At 59.7% G+C, this 24753-nt stretch overlaps 1 protein-coding gene across 25 annotated transcripts in view; it reads left to right on the top strand.

The window, feature by feature from the left end:
• JAKMIP3 (Janus kinase and microtubule interacting protein 3) overlaps nucleotides 1–23908 on the top strand; it is a 114365-nt gene extending 90457 nt beyond the window's left edge. For 14 of the 25 annotated variants that reach the window (XM_078435013.2, XM_078435012.2, XM_078435010.2 and 11 more), the window contains 5 exons: nucleotides 4337–4540; nucleotides 6361–6426; nucleotides 8270–8311; nucleotides 8996–9975; nucleotides 21396–23908. In XM_078435013.2, the coding sequence (XP_078291139.1) occupies nucleotides 4337–4540; nucleotides 6361–6426; nucleotides 8270–8311; nucleotides 8996–9154 (471 nt within the window). In that variant the 3' untranslated portion in view covers nucleotides 9155–9975; nucleotides 21396–23908. Of the gene's footprint in view, nucleotides 1–4336; nucleotides 4541–6360; nucleotides 6427–8238; nucleotides 8312–8995; nucleotides 9976–21395 lie in introns of those variants that run through there. The other 11 variants (XM_078435016.2, XM_078435017.2, XM_078435015.2 and 8 more) reach the window with 2 other exon arrangements.
• The last annotated feature ends 845 nt before the right edge of the window (nucleotides 23909–24753 follow it).

Below are 24753 nucleotides of genomic sequence, written 5' to 3'. Positions count from 1 at the left end.
GTGCCCCTGCTGCGAGAAGTGTGTGTGCCCCCGCTCCAAGAAGTGTGCGTGTGCCCCTGCTCTGAGTGTGCATGTGCCCCTGCTCCAAGAAGTGTGCGTGTGCCCCTGCTGCGAGAAGCGTGTGCGTGCTCCTGCTCTGAGTGTGCGTGTGCCCCCGCTCCAAGAAGTGTGCGTGTGCCCCGCTCCGAGAAGTGTGCGTGTGCCCCTGCTGCGAGAAGTGTGCGTGTGCCCCTGCTGCGAGAAGTGTGCGTGTGCCCCTATTCCAGGAAGTGTGCGTGTGCCCCTGCTGCGAGAAGTGTGCGTGTGCCCCTGCTGCGAGAAGTGTGCGTGTGCCCCTATTCCAGGAAGTGTGCGTGTGCCCCTGCTGCGAGAAGTGTGCGTGTGCCCCTGCTCCAGGAAGTGTGCGTGTGCCCCTGGTCTGAGAAGTGTGCATGTGTGCCTGCTCCAGGAAGTGTGCGTGTGCCCCGGCTGCGAGAGGTGTGCGTGTGCCCCTGCTCCAGGAAGTGTGCGTGTGCCCCCGCTCCGAGAAGTGTGCGTGTGCCCCCGCTGCGAGAAGTGTGCGTTTCCCTGCCTTTGCGCGTCGGCTGGCCCCGTGGAAGCAGGCGTCCCTGCTCGTGCGCCTGGAGGGTGTCCGCTTTGCGGGTGGCACCGAGACCGGGGAGTGCCTGCAGACGCCGCTCCGTCACCGGGACTCAGTCCTCGCTGACTCGGGTTTGAGAACCGGGATTCTCACGTGAGCCTCAGGCTGCCTTTGTTTCAAGGGGGTGAATCCGAATCAGGGACGGTCTGGCTGCTCCTCAGAGGCGCACTGCGGGGCGTCCCGGAGGTGGGAGGCTCCTCGGGCGCGAGCGTGTCCTTGGTGGCATCTGTTACCCACCCCTCAGGTCAGTGTCACCTTCAGCGGCGCTTCCAGACTGCGTGCGCCTTTCTCTCCCCTGGGCCGGCCGTCCCTCAGGCCAGTGCATGTCATGGACCCTGGTTCAGGGCGAGCTGCCCGGTGGCCCGGGAGAGGTGGCCCGAGCATTGCCGAGGGGCCCGGAAGCGACCCTGCCGCTAGCGGACGCCTGAGGCCAGAGGCGTCCGTGCGGTAACCGGAGGCATTAGTTCCCGCCCCCTGGATCGTGAGGACAGCGAGGTAATTGTGTGCGGAGCGGGCGTCGCCCAGCTTGGAATCTGGCAGCGTGATGTTTCTGTTCCCCCATCAGGGTCCCTCGAGGCAGGGCAGAGGCTCTGCTGGGTGCCGACGGCAGTGACGGTGGCCCACTCACCAGACAGTCGCTGCGGGAGCAGCCGCGGAGGAGGTGGCGGAGGGAGGTGGCCTCAGAGAGCCGAGCTGGCGCTGATGGACCGTCCCAGAAATATGTGCCAGGGTCCATGTTTCCAGTCCACGGCGCCGGGTGGGAAGCATGCTCACAGTATATGGGGGGCAGCTGGACAGCTCCGAGCCCCCCGCCGCCGATGCTCCCTGTGCTCTGGTCCTGCATCCCAGACACGTGCAGGGAGGGGACAGCTCAGCCCCCGGCCCCGGGCATTCCTCAGGATACAGCTCAGGAATAGGAATTGATTATATGTGACATCAGTGCAGAGAACATAGGCCGGTGAACGTGATGTCGGAGAGTGGGCTGCATATCACACACACACACACACACACACACACACACACACACACACACGCACCTCAGAGGGTCGGGGAGCAGGGTGGCCTCTTCAGCCGCAGGGCTGTGTGATGTGATTGGGGCTGGGGGGCCGTCCCCGGGGGAAGACCATTGGGGCTGGGGGGCCGTCCCCGGGGGAAGACACCCCTCCCCCGTGATGCCCCCTTCCTCCAGTTCCAATAGGAAGGACACACGTTTGCTGTCTCTTGTTTTCTTCACCTGCCATTCACGCCTGCACTTCCTGCTGGATGGTTAGTTCTTTCTGCCGTTCACGAAGCCCTGTTATGGAGGGCGGCACAGACCGGTGCCGGGGTGCCCTGTGGGTACCTGTCCGGGGTTTACACCCTCCCTGCTCTGTCTGTGGACACAGGGCCACGGCTGGGGTTTCGAAAGGGTAAAGACGGTCCGTGCCGTGTGATGACCGCCCTGGGGAAGCTGCACGGACCAGGCTGTTCCTGCGGGAGGCTTGGGAGAGGCCGAGGGCCCAGGGGCAGTTTCCAGGTGGCCCATGGCTCAGGCTCACATAGGGACAGAAAGTCACCACACATCTCTTGCCACCAGCTTTGTGCCGGGCCATTGTGATGCTAATTCTAAGCCCCACACTCAGCTGCATTTATTTATTTTTTAAATGCTTCGCTTATCTTACCCGCCTAAGTTCTTTTGCTCTAAGAAGTGGTGGTTGATGGGGAGTGTTGAGCTGCTTGTGACAGCTGGGGAGAGTTTATTCTGTGGTTGTCAAAAGCAATAAAATGTGAGGTCCAAAGGTTTTATTTATTTATTTTTTTTCATTTCCTAAAACGTCCACTAAGCCGAAAGGACTTTTCAAAATCATTTTGCCTGAAGAAATAGAACCCTTCATTTCTGAAGATGTTATGGCTTTGATAGGAAGAGGGGTTTCTGTAGTTGAAGAACTTGGTTTTTTCAAAGATTGTACCAGGAAAGTTTCCCGAGGAAAGAGCTTTGAGAGTACTCCAGATCAAATTGGTAAATCCTTAGGAATTTATAACAAGGTATGCATTTTGGCTGCTGAGTTACAGCAAAGAGATCATTTTGCATTGGTTCGTGGTTTCTGGGCATTGCATTGGACTTCTGGGAGGCGGCAGAGGGGTGAGCCCCACACCCCACGCGGCTCTCTCCTCGTCTTGTGTCCCCGCCCACGGCCGCTTCCCGGCCCACTCCGCCTGGCCCCAGCCCGGCTCTCTCAGCCCTGGCCTGGGCGTCCGGGGCCTGGCTCCACTTGGCCTGTCAGCCTCTCTGCTTCTCTTGGGTGCTCTCACGGGTGGGGAGCCTATGGGATTATGGGTCCTTCCCCTGAAGTCTGCGGTGAGCGCTGTGGCCCCTAACTGTGAATAGCACACGTTTGGGGACCGTGGTCCCCCACGGAGGGGTAGGGTGGCTTACGTGCTTGGGGACCAGGGGCGTGAGGGGCTCTCTATCCGAGCCCTCACAGGCAGGGTGAAGACTAGACTCGGGAGCAAGCGCCCTGCAGGGTCCAGACCCCAGCTGTCCCCATGGGACCCTGTGCAAGTTGTGTATCCCCACTTGTCTCACGACCTGGGGCTACTAAGGGCTGCAGCCTCACGGAAGGCGTGGGCACCGGATGGCTCTGCAGAGGTGGCGTCTTCAACCAGGTCCAGCAGTATGTACTGGGCACCACGGGTGCAGGCAGTTTGGGGATTTATCATCTTGAGACTGGAGGTGATGCAGCCGGGAGGTGGGGACCGCGGCACACAGGGCCTCGAGGCTGAGTGGCGGTGAGGCCTTGTCTGAGGCAGCAGGGAGCAGCTGAGAGAAAGGGGGATTCTCCCAGGGCTCAGGGGGCCAGAGTCTGAGAGCCCGGTGTCACAGGGCCATGCTCCCTCCGAGGCTCCAGGGGAGGGTCCTTCCTGCCTCCTCCAGCTGCTGGGGGCTTCAGCGGTTCCCCCAGCCTCTGCCTCTGTCTTCACGTGGCTTCTCCCCCATGTCTTCTGTGACTGCCTCCCAACTCCTCTCTCCTCACAAGGACACGATCCATTGGATGCCCGCCCCACCCCCCCAATCCAGCATGACCTCATCCTAACTTGATTACGGCTGCCGAGACTCTGTTTCCAAATAAGGCCACACTCACGGGGTTTGGGGATCAGGACTTGAACGTGTCTTCTTGGGGACACGACTGACCCACCACAGGTGTCATTGAGGACCACAGAGTGGCCTGGCCTCAGAGAGAAGCTGGAAGTCAGGGACTTACTGTCGATTTTGTCCTTACATCAAACACCTGTGAGCACTGCCCCTCTTCCTTCATTGGGGCTCATAAGCCCAGGGTTTGATGAAGGCCATGAGCGAAGGAAGAGGTCTACCTCTGTCATGCTTTCCCCCGACTCCCTAGGGGCTGTCATCCTACTCTGGTCTCAGATATCTGCTCACCTGTGTTCCCTATGTTAGCATGACATAAGAATTCTGCCACTGAAGTCTCAGTGCACGTGTGAGCAGTAATTTAGAGGTGAATGCCCCTGGACGAATTACTCCTGGATTGTGTTTCCACTCTACAGAAGGTCATTGAAGCCAGTCCAGGGGAAATAGTCCCCTCCGTGGGTGCTCTGGGGACGTTGTAACGCCGGGGGTCACGGGATTCCCTGGCCCCATCAGGCCCAGGCAGCCCTTTGAGAAGAAGGCAAGACTAATGTCTGCCCTTCCGCCACCAGCACATCCTGGAGCTGGAAGCCATGCTATACGACGCCTTGCAGCAGGAGGCCGGGGCCAAAGTGGCCGAGATTCTGTCGCAGGAGGAGCGCGAGAAGCTCAAGGTGGCCGTGGAGCAGTGGAAGCGTCAGGTCATGAGCGAGCTGCGCGAGCGTGATGCCCAGATCCTGCGGGAGCGCATGGAGTTGCTGCAGCTGGCACAGCAGGTGCGCCTGCAGGTGGGGGTGGGGTGCCCGAAGAAGGGGGCTGCGCGCTTCTTTCCCGAAGTCCCATGGCCACGCCCTCCCGCGGCGTGTTCTCCAATAGCCTCATCTCCAACGGCCACGCCCTCCACGGTGTGCTGTCCAATAGCCACAACTCCAGCAGCCACGCCCCCCAGGGCCATACCCTCACCCCAGTGGCCGCATCACCAATGGCCGCGCCCTCCCATGGCCATACCCCCTACAGTGTGCCTTCCAATAGCCACGTCTCCGACGGCCACGCCTCCACGGTGTGCTGTCCAATAGCCAAGTCTCCAACGGCCACGCCCCCCCATGGCCACACACCCCCACCCCAATGGCCACATCTCCAAAGGCCATCCCCTTCCATGGCCATGCCCTCCCATGGCCAGGCACTTCACCAGGTGCTATCCAATAGCCACATCTCCAATGGCCACGCCCTCCCATGGCCACCCCCCCCCCCCACACCCCAATGGCCACATCGCCAACGGCCACACCCTCCCATGGCCACCCCCACCCCCACCCCAATGGCCACATCGCCAACGGCCACGCCCTCCCATGGCCACCCCCCCCACCCCAATGGCCACATCTCCAACGGCCACGCCCTCCCATGGCCCCCCCCCACCCCAATGGCCACATCGCCAACGGCCACGCCCTCCCATGGCCACCCCCCCCCACCCCAATGGCCACATCTCCAACGGCCACGCCCTCCCATGGCCCCCCACCCCACCCCAATGGCCACATCGCCAACGGCCACGCCTTCCCACGGTAGGCCCTTGTGCCAGACTCCCTGTCCCCTCTGATCAGCCACCTGGGTTGTACCATCTGCTCCTGAGGGTAGCACATCCCTCTCTCTTGGGACCCCTGACTGTGAGGTCTCTACAATGACTCCTCCTTCGATGGTCAGGACCTGGTAAAGTTGTCTTCTGGGGAGCAGCAGCTCGTGTGTTGGGGGAAGCCCCTGGCTTCTAGCCTCGGGCACTTTGGGACCTCAAGCCGATCCGTAGGTCCATTTCTAACAGAAGGTGCAGGGCCCTGGCACTCTGGGCAGCCTTGGTGTTACGGACGTGCCTCTGCTCCCCTGTGTGCACCCTTGGGGCCTGGAAGGGGGCTTTACGGGTGGGTTCTGTGTTCAAAGGCTCAACCTGTGAAGTCAGATAAATTAGTAAACCACGGTTTCCCGTGAATGTTGGTGGGTGACGTCTGACCAGAGGATCGTCAGCTACCAGAACAGTCTCTGCCAGATTCAGGGTGGTCAGTGTGGCCATTACCTGTGGACCCCTCTTGCCCATCCGACAGGCTGTAGCCAGAGTTAGGCTGCTTGCAGGGTCCAGACACGGCATCCGGTTCCAGGGTGGACACACAAATTTGCATCCAGTCGGCCTGGTATACCACAGCGAAGACTGGGGCTTCGAGTACCATGTCACCTTGTCGAGGAGACTCCTCCCTGGGACTGGCTTTGTGGCCTTGGTGCTGTTGTAGGGGCATCTGGGAAGGGCGTGAATCAATTCCTTGGGTTTCTAGCTAACGTTATGGTTTACGATCTGAAATCATAGGGGGCGGGAAGACGTCACTCTTGTTGGAGCAGAGCCACCGACTAAGAATGGCTGTGTCCAAAAGGGAAACCGAGGGGAGCGAGGCTACTCCTCTGCTCAGACACGGCCTCCAGCATTCCACGGACACAGGACAGACAGGCTCCTGGCCCCTCGCAGTAAATGAGTGCAAACCTCGAAAGGGTTTTTTCCAAGTACTTGGTTCCCCAAATACATGCTCTGATTACTGAAGATTTTCTCTTCTTAACATTGCAGAGGATTAAAGAGTTAGAAGAGAGGATAGAAGGTCAGAAGAGGCAGATCAAGGAACTGGAGGAAAAGGTAAGACAGATGCACGTTCGGGGGCTTGTTCTGTTCACTGGGAACACAGACGGCTGACACGTGTCGTTAGCGTGCGCTCCGGGGACTGAGGCGCGGTTGGTCAGAAAGAGGCTCCAGGGCAGAGTTGGGAGCCCCGGCTCTGGGAACGCCCCCTCTGCAGTGACCCAGCCATGCCACCTGGGAGGGGCCGTGTCGCTCACGGACTCCGTGTCCCCAGCCGTAGCAGTGGGAGCTGAGCCAGTGACCTAGGGTCCTTGTGGTGCTGGTGGCTGTGTGGAGTACGTGATGCCTCCACGTTTCCCAAGCGGTTGGTCTAAAACTCAAGTTCCTGCAGGACTGGATTTTCTCTCGGAAGCAGGCCATCTGTCCAGTCCCAGTCTCTTGTTTCCGGTCCTTCGTGTCCTTGCTTCCAGGCTTAGGAACCTGAGGTCCCGGTGTGCAGTTGGTTTGGGGCCACGCAGCTTGGGGCCCCAGGGCGGACGGTCTGGCTCTTTTCCTGGACCCCCAGCCCTGCCAGGCGTGAGGTCACAGGCACTGTGTCCACTCTTGGTGACAGCCTGACTTGGCGGTCCCCAAATCAAGGTGTCTGGAGCGTGCCTGGAGAGAGCCCTGCCTCTTCCCGTGGCATCGCTTACTTTGGCGTTGTTCTTTTCCTGTGATTTAGGGATGTGTTAGCATCTCCGGGGTCACACTGATGTTCGGTTCTTGCAGTCGATCCCGCCTGTGGGGTAGGTCTCCCTAAAATGGCCAGCTCCCCACTGAGCGCTCAGTGAGGTGGCCGGTGGGTCCACCTCCCTGCCTTGTCCTTTCCGGGAAAGCAGGAGGTGGGCGCTCACACGGGAGCCCCATGGGCTGCATGTCCTCAGCCTCTGCCAGAGGAGGAGCCCGCAGAGGCCCCGTGACGGAGGGAGGGTGTGGCCCCTCCCAGTGACAGCCCACCCCCCGGCCCCCCCCCCCACCTCAGTGACAACGCCTGCCCCTTCCCTGGACACTTTACTGCCATCTGCCCAGTGGTCGTCACGGTAACCGTGCGACCCTGCCGTGCCGGTGCCCCTGGACCGTGCAGGGTGGATGGCAGAGAGGTGCCCTGCAAACAGGGTTTGCTGCCACGTGGACGCTGACACTTGGGGAAGCTTCCAGCAGACCCCGGGGGCGCAGGGGCGCTGTGCTCAGGGCTCCAGCCTCACGGCGCGTGCAGCCTCTCCTCCAGAGTAAACATCGGTCTTCCCTTGCGTCTTAATGTGGGAGCGTTTGTCTGCATTAACTACTTGGGTGTTAAACACTGGGTGTGAATTCCTCTCGTGTGGTTCCAGAGGCTCTGGACCCTCCGCCAGACCTTCTCTTGTGTCTGCATTGGCTGTCCACCCACCCCCGCCCCAGTGAGGCCCCAGTGTGACATCGGTCCGGGTTGCTGGCCCTTTACCGTTACAGTGGGACTGAGACCAGAGTCTTATCGGGGCGCTGGGTTTGCCTGGCCCTTGGAGGGGCTCCACAAGACCCCCTCCTCGTGGTCAGCCAGCGAGGGGCCCACCGTCGGCCCCAAGGAGGAGGAAGAGCCGGGGGGGGTGGGTGAAGGCGCTCGTGTGGGGCGCGTGGGGACACACTGTCCCTGTGGACCCAGGACGTCCTCACGGCCCCTCCCAGCGCCAGCCGCGCACGCAGGACAGCAGCGGGGTCTGCTCCTGTGCCCGGCGGACGGCGCGTCTTGTTCTGTCTGTGATCTCTGTGATCGCCGTCCTTTCTCGCCAGATGTCTACAAACTCTTTTTCTCTCTCTTTCCCTCCGTCTCTGCCCTCCCCCGTTCCTTTTCAGTTTCTATTTTTGTTCTTATTTTTCTCCTTAGCTTTCATTCTGTGGTCATAGCTCGCCTGGGCCCCCTGACGTGGTGAGTATGGCTCCGGCTGGTCGTGGTGTGCGAGGGTCCCGCCTGCTCCCCGGGGACCGGCAGGGCCTGGCCCTCCAGCTGCCTCCAAGGGTCGTTTCGCAGCCACCCGGCCGCCTTGAGAGCCCGGGCCGGGACTCAGGCTCTGGCGACGTCAGAGGGCTCGAGGGCACTGCGTGTCCTGAGCAGGAGGGAGAGTGAGGACCCCTCCTGGAGGGCCTCCCCCAGGAGGGGCCGCGTGCACGGCACCCCAGGTGGGCTCCTGCTCCCCGCTTGTGGCGTTGGCAGGAAGCAGTGCTGGGGAGCACGGTTGTCTCGTGTTTCTTGTCCTTTTCCCGTGGTACGGAGCACGAGATTGGGTTACACTGGACACTCGGCCACAAGTGCCCGGGATTCCGTGACACGAGGGTCTCATCCACGGACGTGAACGCAGTCATGCTCAGCTGTGGTGTTACCGTGGCGTTAGACCAGGCCCACATACAAGGCCTGCCCGCTGCTTCCTTCCCACACAGAGGAGGACCGGAGGCAGCGCTGGCCTCGCCGACCCGCTCGGCCATCCCTGCCCTTCTGAGGGCATCCCCAGAGGCTCCCCCTGGGGCAGCCGCATCCTGTCCCCGTCCCCCACCCCGCCAGCCCCTTCCTGTCCAGAGGAGTCTCCCTGACGTGTGTCCTGCCCTTTCCTTGCAGCCCCTGGAGGAGCCAGACCCCTTTCCTCCAGCTGGACCAGAGAGCAGCCGGTGCCCGGGCCGCCAGACAAGACGCCCTGTCTCGTCCCCGAAGACCCGCGAGGATCTGGTCTCTGCGGACCCCGGCCCGTCGAGGAAGAGGGAGAAAGGGGCGCTCTGAGCACCTCTGAGTGGGCACCTGTCCACTCTGTGAGCCAGAATTAGAACTCGTTCTTTGACTGGGGCTCCTCTGGAAGAGGCCTGGTCTTGGCTGCTGGACCCTGGGGTCTCAACTCGGGGCGCAGCCTCCCTATCCCGGTGACAGGGATGCACGAGTTCCCTGCTGAGCAGGTGCAGAGAGCTGCTTCTGTGCAGAAGCGTCTGGCGCCCCGCGCTCCCACCTCACGGCCCCTTAATCGTGCGACACGCGTCTCAGATGAACGGACACAGGCACCCCACCACGTGACACAATGAAGCCCGCGGCCAAGAGGCGACCTTCACTCGAGGAGGCCCCAGACGGTCAAGGGGGATGTTCCGAGGACGGTTTCCCCGTGCCATCTCAGGTGGCCTAGGAGGACTCGCTTGCCGGGGTCCTGAGCACCTACTGGCTGACGCACCCCTGCCTGTCACCCGTGGGAACAGCCGTGGCTGCCGCATGCACCGTGCCATGAACCCCAGGCCTCCTAGGCCTCCCTGAGCCTCGCAGAGGAGCGCGGTGGGACCGACCAGAGGGAGACTGAGGAGCGTGGTAGTGGGAGGTGGGACACGAGAGGGCCCAGACCCACTGGAAAGGGGCCTGGCTTTCCTGGAACGCAGAACCCCAGACACTGCGGCCCTGGGCGCCCGGCGCCACCCCAGCCCGGAGGCCCCGGGCCGAGCGGGGCCGAAGCTGCGGTGCAGACCTCCGGCCTTCTCCCTCAAGGGCAGTGCCCACCGAGGGCAGCCATGCACCCGTGGTCCCGCAGATACGAGGAGGGAACCTGAAGCGCAGGTGGTGAGCAGGTAAGTGCAGCCATTTGTCCGTGGGAGGCAGTGTTCCCTGTCGCCCGTCCCTCACCGTTTGGGGCCCTCGCGGGCACTGCCGTACCTCCTTCTGCTTGGTCCCGTGTGGTCCCGGCGGAGATGTGGGTTCGGTTTGCTGGGGCCTGCCCTGCTGTGGGAGCCCTGGGTGTCTGTCCCGGCCAGTGGAGACGGGGAGGGGTCTCTCCACCACCCCTGGACCACAGGGTGCTCCCTGGGGGCGTCCCTGTGTGGGCTCCTCAGCGTCCCTCAATGTGGTGACCCCTGGGGGCTTCCTCGCCCAGACCCAGGACACTCCCCCCATGCATCCAAGTGTGTGCCACGGGGACATCCCTGAGTTCCAGGGTGGCCTCCTCTCCTGCCAGTGAAGGGCTGTCCAAATGTGCCCCGGCCCCCACAGGTCTACTGGCCAGCCCTGGCCACCCCCACCTTCCTGCTGCCAGAAGCTTCGGTAAAGGAAAGCTTCCTACTCCACCCTGCAGAGCAGTCCCCCCACCCCCGTCCCCTGCTTCCTGAGCCCCAGCCCCCAAGGCTCCCCTTCCCTTCAGGCAGAGTCATGCACTTGGCTGAGCTCAGGGGTCAGGACCTCACCCCTCACCTCCTCTCTCTGCCCAGCCCCCGCACCCTGCAGGCTAGGAGGCTCCTCCTCAGGGGGATCAGGCCCAGGCAGGGTGCTGCGGCTGAGCTCTCAGCCCCCAGGGGAGTTGCCTAAGTGAGGCCACTTATGTGAGGCCTGCTGAGCTGCTGGTGGAGGCTGGTGGGCCACACCCAGGGCTGCTCGGTGAGCCGTCTCCCCATCGGGGCTCTTGCTCCTCGGGTGGCGGGGCTGCAGGGGGTTCCCCAGGATGTGCACTGCTGTGTAGGGAAGGGAGCAGAAGTGGAGGCAGAGGCCGGGGCTGTGGGAGGGGGAGCGTGTGAGGTCACCACCTGCTCATCCAGAAGGGGTCCAGCAGCATGGTCTTCATGTCATGGAGCACGTGTGGCACACATTCCTTCGAAGGGGCACATAATGGCACGTGTGGGACCCCGGGGTCCTCCAGGGGTGCATAGGCACAGCCTCGGGCCCAGAGGGTCACTCTCAGGCTTGCTCCGGAACGGAGCAGGAGCCTGCCTGGTCCCAGTCCTGCTCCCGGGACGCCCCGAGGGCTTACGTGAGCTCCAACCCAAGCATGCGCTTTGGGGCCTGCAGTCCCTGGGGCTCGAGCCACGGTTCACAGCTGGTGCGGAAGCCCTCAGGCTGAGCACATGGTGCTCAGGAAAGTGCTGAACACACCGCCCTTGCCTTTGACTGCTTGGCGAGGACCGTGCACGATCACAGCCTTAAAGGTCGCCCGTAGCGAGGTGACAGTGAACGTGTGTGTCACAGTGGCACACGCCCCTCTGAAAACACGCTGTCCAGGGTCCCCGGAAATGCCCCACCCACATCCTTCCCCGTAGTGTGTCCCCGGTGAGCCAGCCAGTGGCTCTGTGGCCTGCCCTACGGTGTTCGCGGCAAGGTGGATCTGCCAGGCTTTGGAAGGACGCTCGGTGCCCCCAGAGCTGCGAGCGGGTCCTACCCATAGGGAGAGCAGACACAGCTGCCCTCAGTGACCTCCAGGGCCTGGGCGGAGCTCCGGGTGCTCACCGTGGGGCAACCTTAGCTCGGGTCTGGCCGGGGCTGGAGGCAGGGGACACACCACATGGCAGCCCCCTCGAGGGGGGCCAGACGGCCCTAAAGGTGTGCAGACACAGAGCCCGGAGAGAAGCAGGCCTCCTCCCCGCCCCGTCGCCCAGCCTCCCGGCTGCCTGGGCATCAGGGAGGGAGTTCTGGAATGCTCGTCAAAGTGGGAAAATGTATGAGACGGGCCTCGGGCTGGGCTGTCACAGCAGGCAGGAACAGTAGGTCTGACATCCTGATGTCCCGTGAGAGGTGGCCCCTGACGGCCGAGGCAGCCGGAGGGGCTGGGGCCACAGTGTCACCGTGAGTTTGCCCAGCCGAGTGACACGATGCCCACGCATCATGCATCCTGGGTGACGTTAGCCTTTATCACCGGTGGACAACACCTCCCAGGCTCTGCACCAAAGACGTGTTGTTCGTGCCCGGTGAACGCACTGGGGAGAGGCACCTGAGACCGCAAGGGTGCTGTTTCTCCGGAAGCTTCTGGGCACGGACTTTGGCGGCGGTCAGCGGGCCTTGCCGCAGCCGTAGGATGTCGCGGTGCTGCCGCAGGCTTCCTGTGCCCCATTCCAGCTGTTCCCTTCTTTGTCCAGCGATCCGGGTCGGGACATTTATTCTGGGGGCTACAGTCCAGCGCCATCACTGCTTATCTTCCTGTCGGGTTGTCCCGGCCACTGAGCACTCGTCCAGGCAGCTCCTGTGTCCTGTTGACGCGCCCCGTGTGCTGCTTGAGCACATGCCTTACTTTCTGCACATGCCTGTTTATTTCTGCACCTACCCACCACCTGTCTACCATCTATCATGTGTGAATGTATGTATGTATGTATGTATGTATGTATGTATGTATATGTCTGTCTTGTCCGTTTGTCCATCATCCATCCATCCATCCATCATCTATCCATCATCTATCCATCCATCCATCCGTGTGCTTATCTATCATCTGTCTGTCCGTCCATCCAGCCATCCGTCCACCTATCCATCTATCATCTGTGTATCCATCAGCCATCCATCCGTCTGCCTATGTATGTATCCATCCGTCTCTTCATCTATCTGCTTATCTATCCATCTATCGTCTATCTCTCATCATCCATCCGTCTATCACTTATCTATTTATCTATCATCAATCATCTATCCCCTGTCTATTATAAAACCATGAGTTCATAATGATACCTCCAGTTCTAGGTTAACACTTCAACGTCCATCCGGCCTCCCCCCATCATCTGTGACTCCTTTCTTTGGCTCCGGCTGTATACACTCTATGTGCTCACTTGCTCAGCCCCAGCACATACACGGAGTAGCGGCAGAATTGCCAACCTGTACAGCCTGTGAGAAACGGATTGACCGACGAGGGTGCCTTTGGGCACAGCTCCCTGTCTCTGTAGCTGGTACTGTCCAGACAAAATAGTGTTTTCCCACTTAACTTAGCCCTTTTCTTTCCCACCTCTTCCCCATAGGCCTGTGCCGTCCATTTGTCCATGGTTAGTTCATGTGTCGCGGCTTGGGTTCCAATTTGGTCTTCCCCACAGAGTGGTCTGTGTTTTATTTACACGCCATAAAGGTCACTGTGCTGTACAGATCTCTGGGCTTGGGCACGCACGTGTGCCCGCCACAATCCGATAGGGGACGCTGCCACCAACCCTCAAACTCCCTCTTGTGCCCTCTGCATTCACCCCCCCATCCCCACCCCCTCCACCTGTCACCCCCACCCCCGCCCCCACCCCTCGGCGTCGGGCCTAAGAAAACTGCCTGATTCAAAATCACAAGCGTTTGCTCCCGTGCTTCCTTCTAGAATCTTGTGGCTCGGTGTCTGGCATCATACCCGGGACTGGTTCCAAGTCCGTTTTCACACAGCGGGAATCGTCTGGGTCGAAGCACGAGTTTTGCCTGTGGTGTCCCACCCCCTGCTTCTCCCCCCCCCCTCTTTTGGTCAAAATCCCTCTGCTTGTCTGGTCCAAGCCCTGCCCCGCGGTCAGCCCTGTCCTGGCTGGAGTGTCCTCCCCAGCTCCGAGTCACCTCACGCCAGGAGGCGGGGACAGTGTGCTGCTAGCTGCTGTCCCCGCACTGGCCGCACCCCGCAGCCCGGTCCTCACTGGTTCCTGGGGCTGGGGGGCAGGCCTGACGTGTGTGACATTAGCTGTCAGCAGACCCGGATTTACAGCTGCCGGCGAGCAGCCTGGTGGCGGGTCCTTTATGCGCCGTGGCGTCCCAGGTGGCCCACGAAGGGTGATGGCGTCACGCTGGAGAGGCTGCTTCTGTTCACAGCGAGCAGGAACCCTCGTGCGAAAATATCTGTAGTTTCTTCATTACAATTCAATGGAATTTTCTTCTTCATTCATGTGTATTGTTTTATTAATTAATTTACTTTTTATGGAGCAAAAGGTAGGCTATTTTCCCTCGCAGAAGGTTCACCCAAATGCGAGCAACTAGCTTTTCTAGTCTTTTCTTCCCAGGGGTGGAGGCTGGGTTCAGAGGATCGCTGTCCTCAGGCACCGCCTGTCCCGTCTTGGGGGCACCGAAGGGCCCTGCCTGGCACCTGCCTTGTTCCTGCAGGACCCCCACCCCCGGAGGCAGCCAGCCCTCCAGGAGGCTTCCTCGGCCTGGGCTCCCACCCCAGGTGGCGATGAGGAGGGGTCAGAGGCTGCGGTCAGACGTGTGCCTGTCTGATGGCAGGCGACAAGCCCGTGCAGCCTCCCACTCACGTGAAGCCACGGTGTTCGTGCCACGTTTGTGTGCACAGGAGCCAGCTTGGAGCCCGCTGCCGGTGCACAGAGCTGCGTTAGTCCCGACACTGGCCCCTGCCACACTCTTGCCCCTGGTCCGGGAGTGGCCCGGTAGCCATTCTGTTTGTCCTCTGACCTCTAACCGCGGACCCCCGACGCATCGCCAGCCCCTTTCCCCCGAGGTAACTGCCATCTGGGACCGGGGGCAGCGTCCCTGTGCAGAGCTTTGTGGCAGACACGTGGGTTTCTGAAAGGTATGATTTTTGTTGTTTTGTAAGTCTTTGGAAAAGGAGGCATCACGTGTGCCTTTGGACGCACTCTTTACCCTTGCTATCCTTGCGCTAAGATTCACCCCCGCTGTGTTTTGTGTGCGACTACCGGTTGGTGCTGGGACCTCTTCCTGGCACCTGACGCACTTCTGGCGGATGCTTGGGCCTTCTTTTGTGAAGCCCGTCTGTGTGCTGACGCAGGAGCTGCCTCGGGTGTCGCCGGGCCATCGGAACGCAGCTCAGCCTCGGGAGGCACGCGGGACTCTCCTCCGGTCACGGCGTTCAGAGCACACTATTTGGCTCTTCGCTTAGAATTCTGTGTTTACCTTACGGCCTAAGGTGTTCTCTGACTTCACTAGATTTGCTCACAGCCTCAGGCAGAAATTGAATAGCTGGCTTGAAGCCAACGGTGTCCCCTCCCCCTTTTTATCGCTCTGTCGCCTCCTCCATTCTTTCCAGCCAGCGGCTCACGCCTGTGGCCAGCTGCCCGGTGATCCAAAAATGTCACCATCTCCATGACAGCAGTGATGGACCTTCTCACTAGCGTGACCGTGAAGCCATTAATAAGAGATGCCTCTATTAGAGAAGTCATAGTTAGAATCCCCTCCGGGGCTGTGAGAGCGGCTGCCTGTGACCCCCATAAGAGCAAAACCAAGAACCGCTGGAGCACAGGCAGAAAGTCCATGCGGTGCGTGAGTCCGCACACGTGCCTGTGCACTGTGTGAGTGTGCGGTATGTGTGTGCATCTGTGCGTTTAGTAGTGTCTGGGTGTGTGCAGCCCTGTGCATTTGGGTGTGTGTGTGTGTGTGCACGTGTGTGCATTTGGGTGTGTGTCTGGATGTCTGTGCATTTGGGGGTGTGTGTGTGCACGTGTGTGCATTTGGGTGTGTGTCTGGATGTCTGTGCATTTGGGTGTGTGTGTGCACGTGTGTGCATTTGGGTGTGTGTCTGGATGTCTGTGCATTTGGGGGTGTGTGTGTGCACGTGTGTGCATTTGGGTGTGTGTCTGGATGTCTGTGCATTTGGGTGTGTGTGTGCACGTGTGTGCATTTGGGTGTGTCTGGATGTCTGTGCATTTGGGTGTGTGTGTGTGTGCACGTGTGTGCATTTGGGTGTGTGTCTGGATGTCTGTGCATTTGGGTGTGTGTGTGTGCACGTGTGTGCATTTGGGTGTGTGTCTGGATGTCTGTGCATTTGGGTGTGTGTGTGTGCACGTGTGTGCATTTGGGTGTGTGTCTGGATGTCTGTCATTCGGGTGTGTGTGTGTGTTCACATCTGCGTGTGTGTGCACGTCCATGCAGTGTGTGTGTGTGTGTGTGTGTGTGCATGTCTGTGCATTTCGGGGGGTGTCGTCAGGCAGAGGCCTGGGACCCTGTACACCCACAGCAAGCAGGGAGACTGGCCAAATGGAGTGCATACAGTAGGTGTGTGAGGGCAGGCAGCCTTCTCTCCAAGAGGGACGGGGAGGCACTGGCTTCTGAATGCCCTCTGGCCACTGCTGGAGGGCACGGCCCTGGTCCTGGTGACTTCTGGGCTGATGTGAACTGGGGGGTCCTGGGTGCTCAGGTGGTTGGAAGGCGGGGATGTGCTCATTACCAGCCCTCACTGGTCCCTGCAGCATGAACACAGCACTGGAGGTGTCCTGCCCTGCCCCCACCTCTGGAATTACCTCCCCCCCCACCCCACCGCGTCCCCAGGGATGGCCCCTCACCGCAATGGTTCCCCAATAGCCAGGCGTAGGGGCTTGTGGGGGGGCTGCGGAGAGGACCACGGGCCCCATCTCTCCTGTGGCCAGCCGTGGTGAACGGGGGAAGCCTGGCACCTGGGGACTGGGTGCTTCGTCACCCTGCACCTGTGTCCCCGCTGTCCTGAGCCGCAGCCTTGTCTTCTCGTGTGCTAAGAGCTCAGTGGTGTGGGCTGCGGGGACACCACCCTCGGGTCAGTGAGGGCCCAGCTGGCCACAGCTGGTCGGCGCTCTGGGCTGAGGACCAGAACGCCCAGCCCTGAAGCAGCCTGGCGTGGCCTTCTCTGCAACGGGCCTCGGGAGCCACGGACGCGCAGAGGCCACAGGGGCTTAGCGGGGCTGCGGGGTCCAGGCGGGAAGGCGGTGAGAGGCAGAGTGGGCTGTGGGGCTGCAGGGGCGCCTTCCCCATCAGGGTAAGGGCGGGTGGGGGATCCAGGGACCACGGTGCCCTGACACTCGCCTCCCGAGCCAGCCGGGCCCCGCTGCCCCCGCTGCCCCCGCTGCCCCCGCTGCCTCCTCCAGCTCCTCCACGGACTGAACGGCCCTGGAATCTGCCCTTCTGACGAGTCCCGGGGATGCTGAGGCCACGGGCTGTGGGACCCGGGGCCCCGCTTTGAGACTGTTGAGTCCCCGGTGGGGAGGAGCCTCCACAGGCACTGTTGCCCCCCCGTCACCCAGGATTGGGGTCGTGAGCGGACCTCGTATCTTGGCCGCGGTGTTATGCTTATTGTAGTGGCTCTGGGATTTCAATGTTCTCCGAGCCCCTTTCCAGCCGCACCAGCCACGTCCGTCTGTGTGGGGTTCTGGGGGAGCTGTGGCTGCCGTCAGGAAACTTGGCGACTGCTTCGGGGCCAGCAGGCTGGGTCCGGGCCCTGCTGCTGCCCTGAGTCATGCGGCCACAGCAGGTGAGGTGACCCGTGTCCACCTCGGCCTCCCTGAGCTATGGAAGGTTAGTCTGGAAATGTGTTGTTCTGGCCGGGTTCCCCGGAGAGACAGAGCCGGTAGAACGTACGTGTCTCTATCCCGCCTGTCATAGAGAGGGGATTCTTGAAAGGAATTGGAGGCTGAGAAGCCCACAGACCCAGGAGGGCCGCCTGTGTGTCTGCAGCCCGAGGCCAAAGGTCCAAGAACCGGGAGAGCCGACGGTACAGATTCCTATGCAGGACTGTGGCCGGGAAAAGGCCGACCTCCTAGCTCACGGGTCAGGCGAGAGGTTTCCCTCTTCTTCAGCCTTGTTGGTCTATTCAGGCCTTCGACTGATTGGATGAGACCCACCTGCATTGGGGCCGCCGGTCTGCTTTCCTCTGCCTGTCGCTTCAAATGCTAACCTCACTCAGGAGCACCCACACGGACCCACCCAGGATAATGTTGGCAAACGTCTGGGTCCCCCCAAGGCCCATCAAGGTCACGTGTGAACTTCACCATAGCATTCAAGGGTCCTGGGGCACGTCTTCACCTGTGGCCTGCTGTGTGAAGCGGCCGCTGCCTTTCTTACATGTTTACTAAGCAGCCCCAGAGTGAGAGCCGGAGGAGGGCCCGGAGCAGGGCGCGGTGTGAGGGTGGATGACTCCGGAGGGGAGGACCGGCCCAGCGTCCGTGTGGGCCCCGCGGGGCTGTGCTGTGGGGCCGGGGAGGGCGGGCAGGGCACCATCCGCAGGGCGAGTGGGATGGCCCTGCAGGACCCGGGAACCCGGAAGCTTAGCTGGGTCTGGGTGAGGCCAGATGTTTCTTGATGTTTCCCCCAAACCAGAGCTTTGGGGAAAAAAGACCTTAGCCCCAAACAGTTAGTTTGGCCGATTTTTTTCTTTCTGGTTTGACAACGTTTGGCTACACTTTTCCAGACAAACAGAGCTTACGTGGAAGGGCTCTGTTTTTAGCCTATAAGCGGATGCTGTGTGTGCGCGCGCGTGTGCGTGCGTGTGCGCGCGCGCGCCGGTCATCTGGGTCTGCGGCACAGGAAGTAGGGGCGGGTTTGGGTTTGGGGGCAGAGAGGGAGGATTGGGCCGCGGGGGGTTCTCCCGGCGGAGGGCACCCACCCTGTGTGGGGCCGAGTTTCCGTGTCTCGTGTGCGTTTCTGGAAACCCCAGCGAGGCGCGGGCCTGGGGCTTTCCCCCGGCGCCCACCATCTGCCGTTGGCTCCGAGCGCAGTGGGCTTCTCCGGCCCCAGGAAGCCGCCGTCTCCTTTGCCAAGAGCTTTCTGTTTCGCAACAGTCGAGATCCCGGTGAGAATTCCCGGCAAACACAGATGGCAGGAGCCTGTTCCTCGCGCTCTGTTTTGACATTAATCAGATGCTGTTTCCTGATCCTATTTGCATGTGTTCCCAGTGGGCGTCACCCGTGGGGGTCCCGCTTCTGCAGCCGTTAGCGAGGCTGTGGGCCGGTGCCCACGTGGAAATGCCCTGCCGCCCCCAGCGGGGTGATGGTCCAGCCTGTCACCCTCTTGTCCTCGCCCTCTTCTGTTCATTTTGGTACTTAGGAAGTGAAGGCTATTTGTGACTCTGGCGATCAGCTTACTCCTGTATCTTCTCCCTGGGCTTCAGTGCAGCCCAGTATGAAAATTGTGTCATAGCCTCTCCCTTCGGAAGGAAGGGCGGGCCGTGATGCTTGGTGTCCACCCTTGTCAGGACATCACCTCATCACAGGGCAGTCGTGTGCCCCGCAGCCTCCGCCCCCTGGGCTCTGAGCTGGTTGGGGTCTCACCCGCCCCACCGTGTGCCAGGAGCCCCTCCGGTGTCCCACGTCTCTCCTGTCTCACCGTGCTAATCCACGTTACCATCAGCGTACTGGGCTCTTGTGATCGGTGGGGAGCCGCCCACGGCAGAAGTGTCCCCGACTTGCTCACTGCACAGTCCCCAGTGTGGCCCCAACATATGCTCAGGCAGGGCCTGGCCCCAAGACGCACACAAATGAATGGTTGCTGCATGAACGACCAAGTAAGTGAGCAGATGTCTCATGGAGGCTGGGCACGGTGTCTGATCCGTCTTACGGCCTCACAGTCGACCTCAGCCCCCGGAAGTGGGAAGCAGTGTGTTCTGGGGGTCTCCAAGGATGCCCCTGTTCTCAGTGAGTCACTGGGGTTCTCGGGGCCCAGCACACAGTGGTGCCCTGGCTAAGGTTCATTTCGGCAACACAGTCAGGAAACGTGGCTGGATCTGGAGGGATCCATAAGCAGATTTCGTGGGCTCTCTGCCTCCTGTGGGGACCACACAGAGCACACCCTTACCCAGTGGTGAAGACATGGCCATCCGTGTGCACTGTCCGTCTCCCCAGAGAAGTTCCTTTGACGCTCAGAGTTCAGGTGTTCTGTTGAGGCTGCTCGTTTGGGGAGCCCACCCCTGCGCTCCGAAGTGTCAGGCCCTCAGAAGGAGACAGGTGTTTGCCATAAATCACATCATTTGTGCAAACGGTCAAGGCCACTCCACCAGCACAACCTTATGGCTCAGGGAACGCCTCAAAAGCGGGCTCCCGGATGCCGGTCAAGGGCTGACCTCGCAAGCGGGCCCTCCTACCCACAGCAGTCTCAGCTCCTGCCGCAGATGCACCGGAGGCTCTGGACCAGCACCGGGCCAGGGGTTTGGGGGGTGAAGAGCCCATGGGGCCGTGAGACCAAGGTCACACCCAGCGGGTGATCTCACCCTCACCTGCCTCGTGTCTTTTGTGGTTTCAACCTGGATGAGCTCATGGGCTGGCTGTGAGGACAGTCCGGAAGTCAGGCCCGTGGTCAGAACAGGGAGGGATCATGAACACCTTGTCCCCCAGAGGAGATGGGACTGGGGGGCAGAAGGCGCTTGGGAAGCCTAGAATCCTGAAGCAGAACCATGCCTCTGCGTGTGTGCGTGTGTGTGCCCACGCAAGTGCGTGTGCCCCTGAGTGTGGGGGCAGAGTGTTGCAGTCATGGACGAGGACAGAAAGCCCACCCCCCCCCCCCCTTCTGGACACAGTGGCAGCGAACAGAGTGTGTTAGCAAAGTCAGGCAGGACTGGCTCCGGGAAGAGGGTCCCGAGACCACAGGCAACCAGATGCCATTGTCCTGTTCCTCCACTTTGGGGAATGACTTTTTAGGACTCTGCACGTCATTCTCAACAAGATGTTTTCTGTGTTTGCAGGTGTGAGATGCATGCCACAGGCAGTTACCTGCGTAGCTCAAGGGAAGCAGTGCTGTGGTTGGGGGGCGGACGCTGGTGGGCAGGTGGTCAGGGCCCCTGGCCCTGGTCAGCCTGGGGTGTGACCTGAGGGAGCCCCTCTAAGCTCAGAACTTCAGACTTCAGTCTGCAAGGTGAAAAGGCCAGGCCGGCCCTTTCACATCTCACATCCTAGAAACGGATGATTCGAGGGGAACCTACTTAGAAATGGATCCGGTTAACGTCACAAAGAACAGTGCTTCATTTCCACGGCCCTGAGATTCGCGCATAATGTGTGCCACGTGGGCAGGAAGTGTGTGTGATTCCCCCGGTTTCCTTTGCCTCATGCGTTGGGGGAAGGGGTCTACCTACTAGAAGGTGAAAAACCCCAAACGCACAGAACCCTCTGCAGCCTCTCCTAGCCTAGGAACGTGTGGGCCCAGGGTTCCCCCCCCCGCCGCGGGTGTCCGTGCCCCTCACCGCCTCTCACCCCATTGATGCCGGTGCTGCCCCCGCCCCACGGCTGATGTGGGGCCCACTCTCCTTGTGCAGAGAGGAGACCTGTTCCAAACATAAAAACGTAAAAGGTAGTGAAGAAATGGAACCTAACAGAGGCCCGCTTTCTAAGTAACGAGAAGAAATGGAAATCAGGCGGAAGCGTGGGCATCTGCCCGCGGCGTTTCGAGGCAGGTCCGAGGCCACGTCTGCACACGGCTTTGTGGGGCACCGGGACGCGTCTCTGCGGCTCCCGCACCAGCCGCTGGAGTCCGACTGCGCCGTGCGGAGCCCGTGCCCCGGGCATCTCTCCGCCCCTTCCCACCGCCAGTGTAACCTCAGAGTGCCTCGGATGGCTCACGCTAGAATAAAGCTGTTGTTTTCCCTCTTTTCCAGGGAGGAAACAGCACGTCGATGAAGCTCCTTTGAAGCTTCCGTTCCTGCCTAGCGCTCTGGCCGCAGCCCAGGAACGTCTTCCAGCACTCGGAGCCAGCCCGACTCATGGGTGGAAGAGGCTCTTCCATCGACCCCACACCCTTGCTGGCCTGAGGTTGTCGCTCCCAGTGCTGAATTCGCAAGGTGTGTGTGTGTGTGCGCGCGCGCGTGCGTGTGCGTGAGCCTCTGTGTGTGCGCACGTGCTTGCTCAACGAGGAGACAAGATTTGGGCTCTTTTGAGGCACCGGGAAGTTTACGTGCTGCGTAGTGACACCTGCAGCCGGGTGAGAGTGCGGCAAACACCGCGTAAAAGAAAAGCAGACGGTGTTTCCGAGGAGAGGAAGGGAGGGGTGACTGGGTTGTCTGCAGGTGTTGGGTTCATCTCATATTTGCGTCGGAAGACGTGTCCAAGTCTGGCGCAGATGACTGGCACCAGGCAGGGCTTGATTCCCTGGGAGAAATCGGGAGGAGGCTCACGGGATCAGACAGAGACGCTCTTCTCTAGTGGGAGCAGGGTTTCTGCTGGGCAGCGTACTATTAGTCAGACTTGTCCCGGGACACCCGTCCTTTCTGTTGTCATTAACTCACGGTTACTTATTCACTTGGACGGGATACAGGGTGAATCCGCTGCTTCTCTGGCTGAGCCTGATGTTGGGGTTTGAGGACCAAGTCTGAAAGCTTGTTTCATTCTCCATGACTAGTGTTGCCTCATTCTCATGGCCGCATCCCCTGGATACATTTGATGTACCCAGAACCGAATGGCAAGCGGTAGTCTTGAGCTAATAAAAGCCCCTGTGGAGCTTCGGGTGAACTCCCAGATTGGGGCTGGGTGGAGGGTGTGACGCAGGCGTCCAGAAACCCTGTCGCGGCAAGCCCCGGGGGCGCTGCCGCCTCTGGTGCAGCCCCGCCCACCCCAGTGGGTCCTGCCCAGGGACGGCAGCTGTGCGGGATGGCCATTCGGGATCTGACGACGTGCAGTTGAGACCCAGCTTCGCCCCTGTTCATTTGGATCATCCCGATTTTGCATTTGTCTGGAGCACTTCATATTCCCTCCGCACACGTGCCAGATGTTCTTAACCACGGCTTTGTAGTTTCAAAAAGGGCAAACTAGGCAGGACAGAGAAGCATGTAGATGCGTACCAATGCCTATGAAGTTGCTTACACGTAAAAGGATGTAGCGAAAATGGCTCCATGAATGTTTTTAATAATATCCCGTGTACCAAACCACATTTGTACCCTTGCCACGTTCCTGAAAGTCCCCATTGAGTCCCAATGTTAGTTCTTCTCTTTAGACGTCATTGTTTTTATTCGTGTATCCTGGGCACCTTCTTTTCACCTGATTACGAAATCCAGCATTTCAGGACTGGGCTTTTGCCAACAACAGAAAACAGGCGGGGGGTGGGGGGAGGCAAAAGTGGATATGAGCATTTGTCCCTGCTTGCCACTAGTGCAGTGAGCATCTGAAGAATTCAAGCGTTTTAAAATAATGTGCTCTTTCTAAATCCTAGAGGATACCTTTTATGCTAAACCAGTGGGCTGGATTGAATTTGCTGGAAGTATCTGTGCCCTGTTGTCGCAAACCTCCTCAAACAGGAGAAGGGTGGGTGAATGCCACTGTCTCGTGGAACAAGGGTAGGGGTCAGAAGTTGCCAGAAATGTTTACTGTGCAACCAGGACGTGGACGTGCTGACAGCATAACAGCATCAACGCAATCCCACTGTGTGCACAACACCCAGAACCGCACAGATGTTTTCGTTGGTCTAAACTGGAAATCCACGTGAATCGCAGCCCCCTGGCTGACACGGATGTGTGTGTGCACCTCATTTCCACGGTCTAGAGTCCCGCTGCCGAAGGACTGTGCTCTTCCTTAAAGTGCTCTGCCCCTGCAGAACCTGTAGCCTACGGGACACCCCGCGTGCCTTACACGGCTGTGCATACCACCCTGGTTGTCAGGAAGGTCGGTGTGTGGGAGTGGGTTTGGAGGCACTGTGACGTCCGTCTACATTTACCATCACCCCATCACTGAAACCTTAAGGTGGATTGTGTGTTTTAACACAGAAATGGATTTATATTTAGGCTCAGGAAAATCAAGTTGTAAATATATGTATCAAATCATATATTTGTTTACTGTATTTTAAAAAGCTTTATTGTGCATTTATGCAAAAATGAGTTCGGACTTGTTTTATCATGGCATTATGCCAGCTAGTATGTGTTCTCTTACTAACCACATTCTAAACACGATATTCTGTTCAGTGCTAAACAGTATTCACAGGCCTAAAATAGGTGCCTATGGTGGTCAAGTACAAAATTTTACACTTATTTTTGTATTGTGATTCCTATGATGTATACCAGAGAATTTTTACTCATTTGTAAATTATTGTACAGTTTTAATAAAAAATGTTTTAAATCTTAGAATATCAAAGTTACCCTCTTCCCACGGCATTAAAGTTTGGGCATATTGGCAATGCTAGCCACTTCTGTGTCCCGTGTCCGTTATCTGAAGGCAGTGCCACGTTTCCACGCCGGGAAGGGAGCCTGGCCCTCCTGCGCACGGAGGAGCCAGGCGTCTTACCTGCAGCCTTACCCTACCTTGTGGAGAATCACCTGGAAGACAGGCTCTGAAATCAGAGGTACCGGGCAGCACTAGGCTGAGGTCAGCCACCAGGGAGGCTTCTTCATGTAGCTGCTTATCAAGTGAGAACCAGAAGACAAAATGTAAAAAGCTTAGGAAAGTAAGAGAATTTCTGCGAATGAATGAGACTTGGCAACAGGTTTCACTTGCAGATGGCTTCACACAGGTGAGTAGAGGCTGTTTTATTAATCACCCTGGGGGTGGGGTGGTGGTGTGGAAGCCAGAGATTCGGCAGGGGTGGGACAGGTGCTGATCTGGCTCTGCAGAAATGCTCCTGCCACACCAGCACGAGTGTCCTCGAGGTGACTCTCATGTCCAAACGTACATTTTGAAATGCCGGCTGCGTTAGAACACAAAGGCTGGATGTCTTTTCCTGAAAAGTCACTCTCAGCAGGGCTTGGCAGAGTGACAGCATCGTCCTGTGACCCTGGGCGGGCTGAGTCCCTCCGCCTTGTCTTACCCCAGAGCCTTGAACTGGGGCTTAAGGGCGGTCAGGAGCAGCTCTCCTGGGGCACATCGCCCCTCCCCGCCTTCCCCTCCGACCCTCCCCACTTGCCAGACGTTTCGGAGTCAGAGCCTCCGGCTGGGCGTAGGATCTACCACGGGGCTCGGAAATCTGGCTGGAGTGTCGACAGGCAGGGATCTCTTCAGCGCGTGCCCCGCTGGGTGGGCGGGAGGTGGGAACCC

This window comes from Panthera onca, chromosome D2, assembly GCF_046562875.1.
Source record: "Panthera onca isolate mPanOnc1 chromosome D2, mPanOnc1 haplotype 2, whole genome shotgun sequence".
In the NCBI taxonomy this organism is placed as follows: Eukaryota; Metazoa; Chordata; class Mammalia; order Carnivora; family Felidae; genus Panthera; species Panthera onca.
The sequence above is the reverse complement of the archived record's forward strand: the minus strand, read 5'-3'. Positions and strand labels throughout refer to the sequence as shown.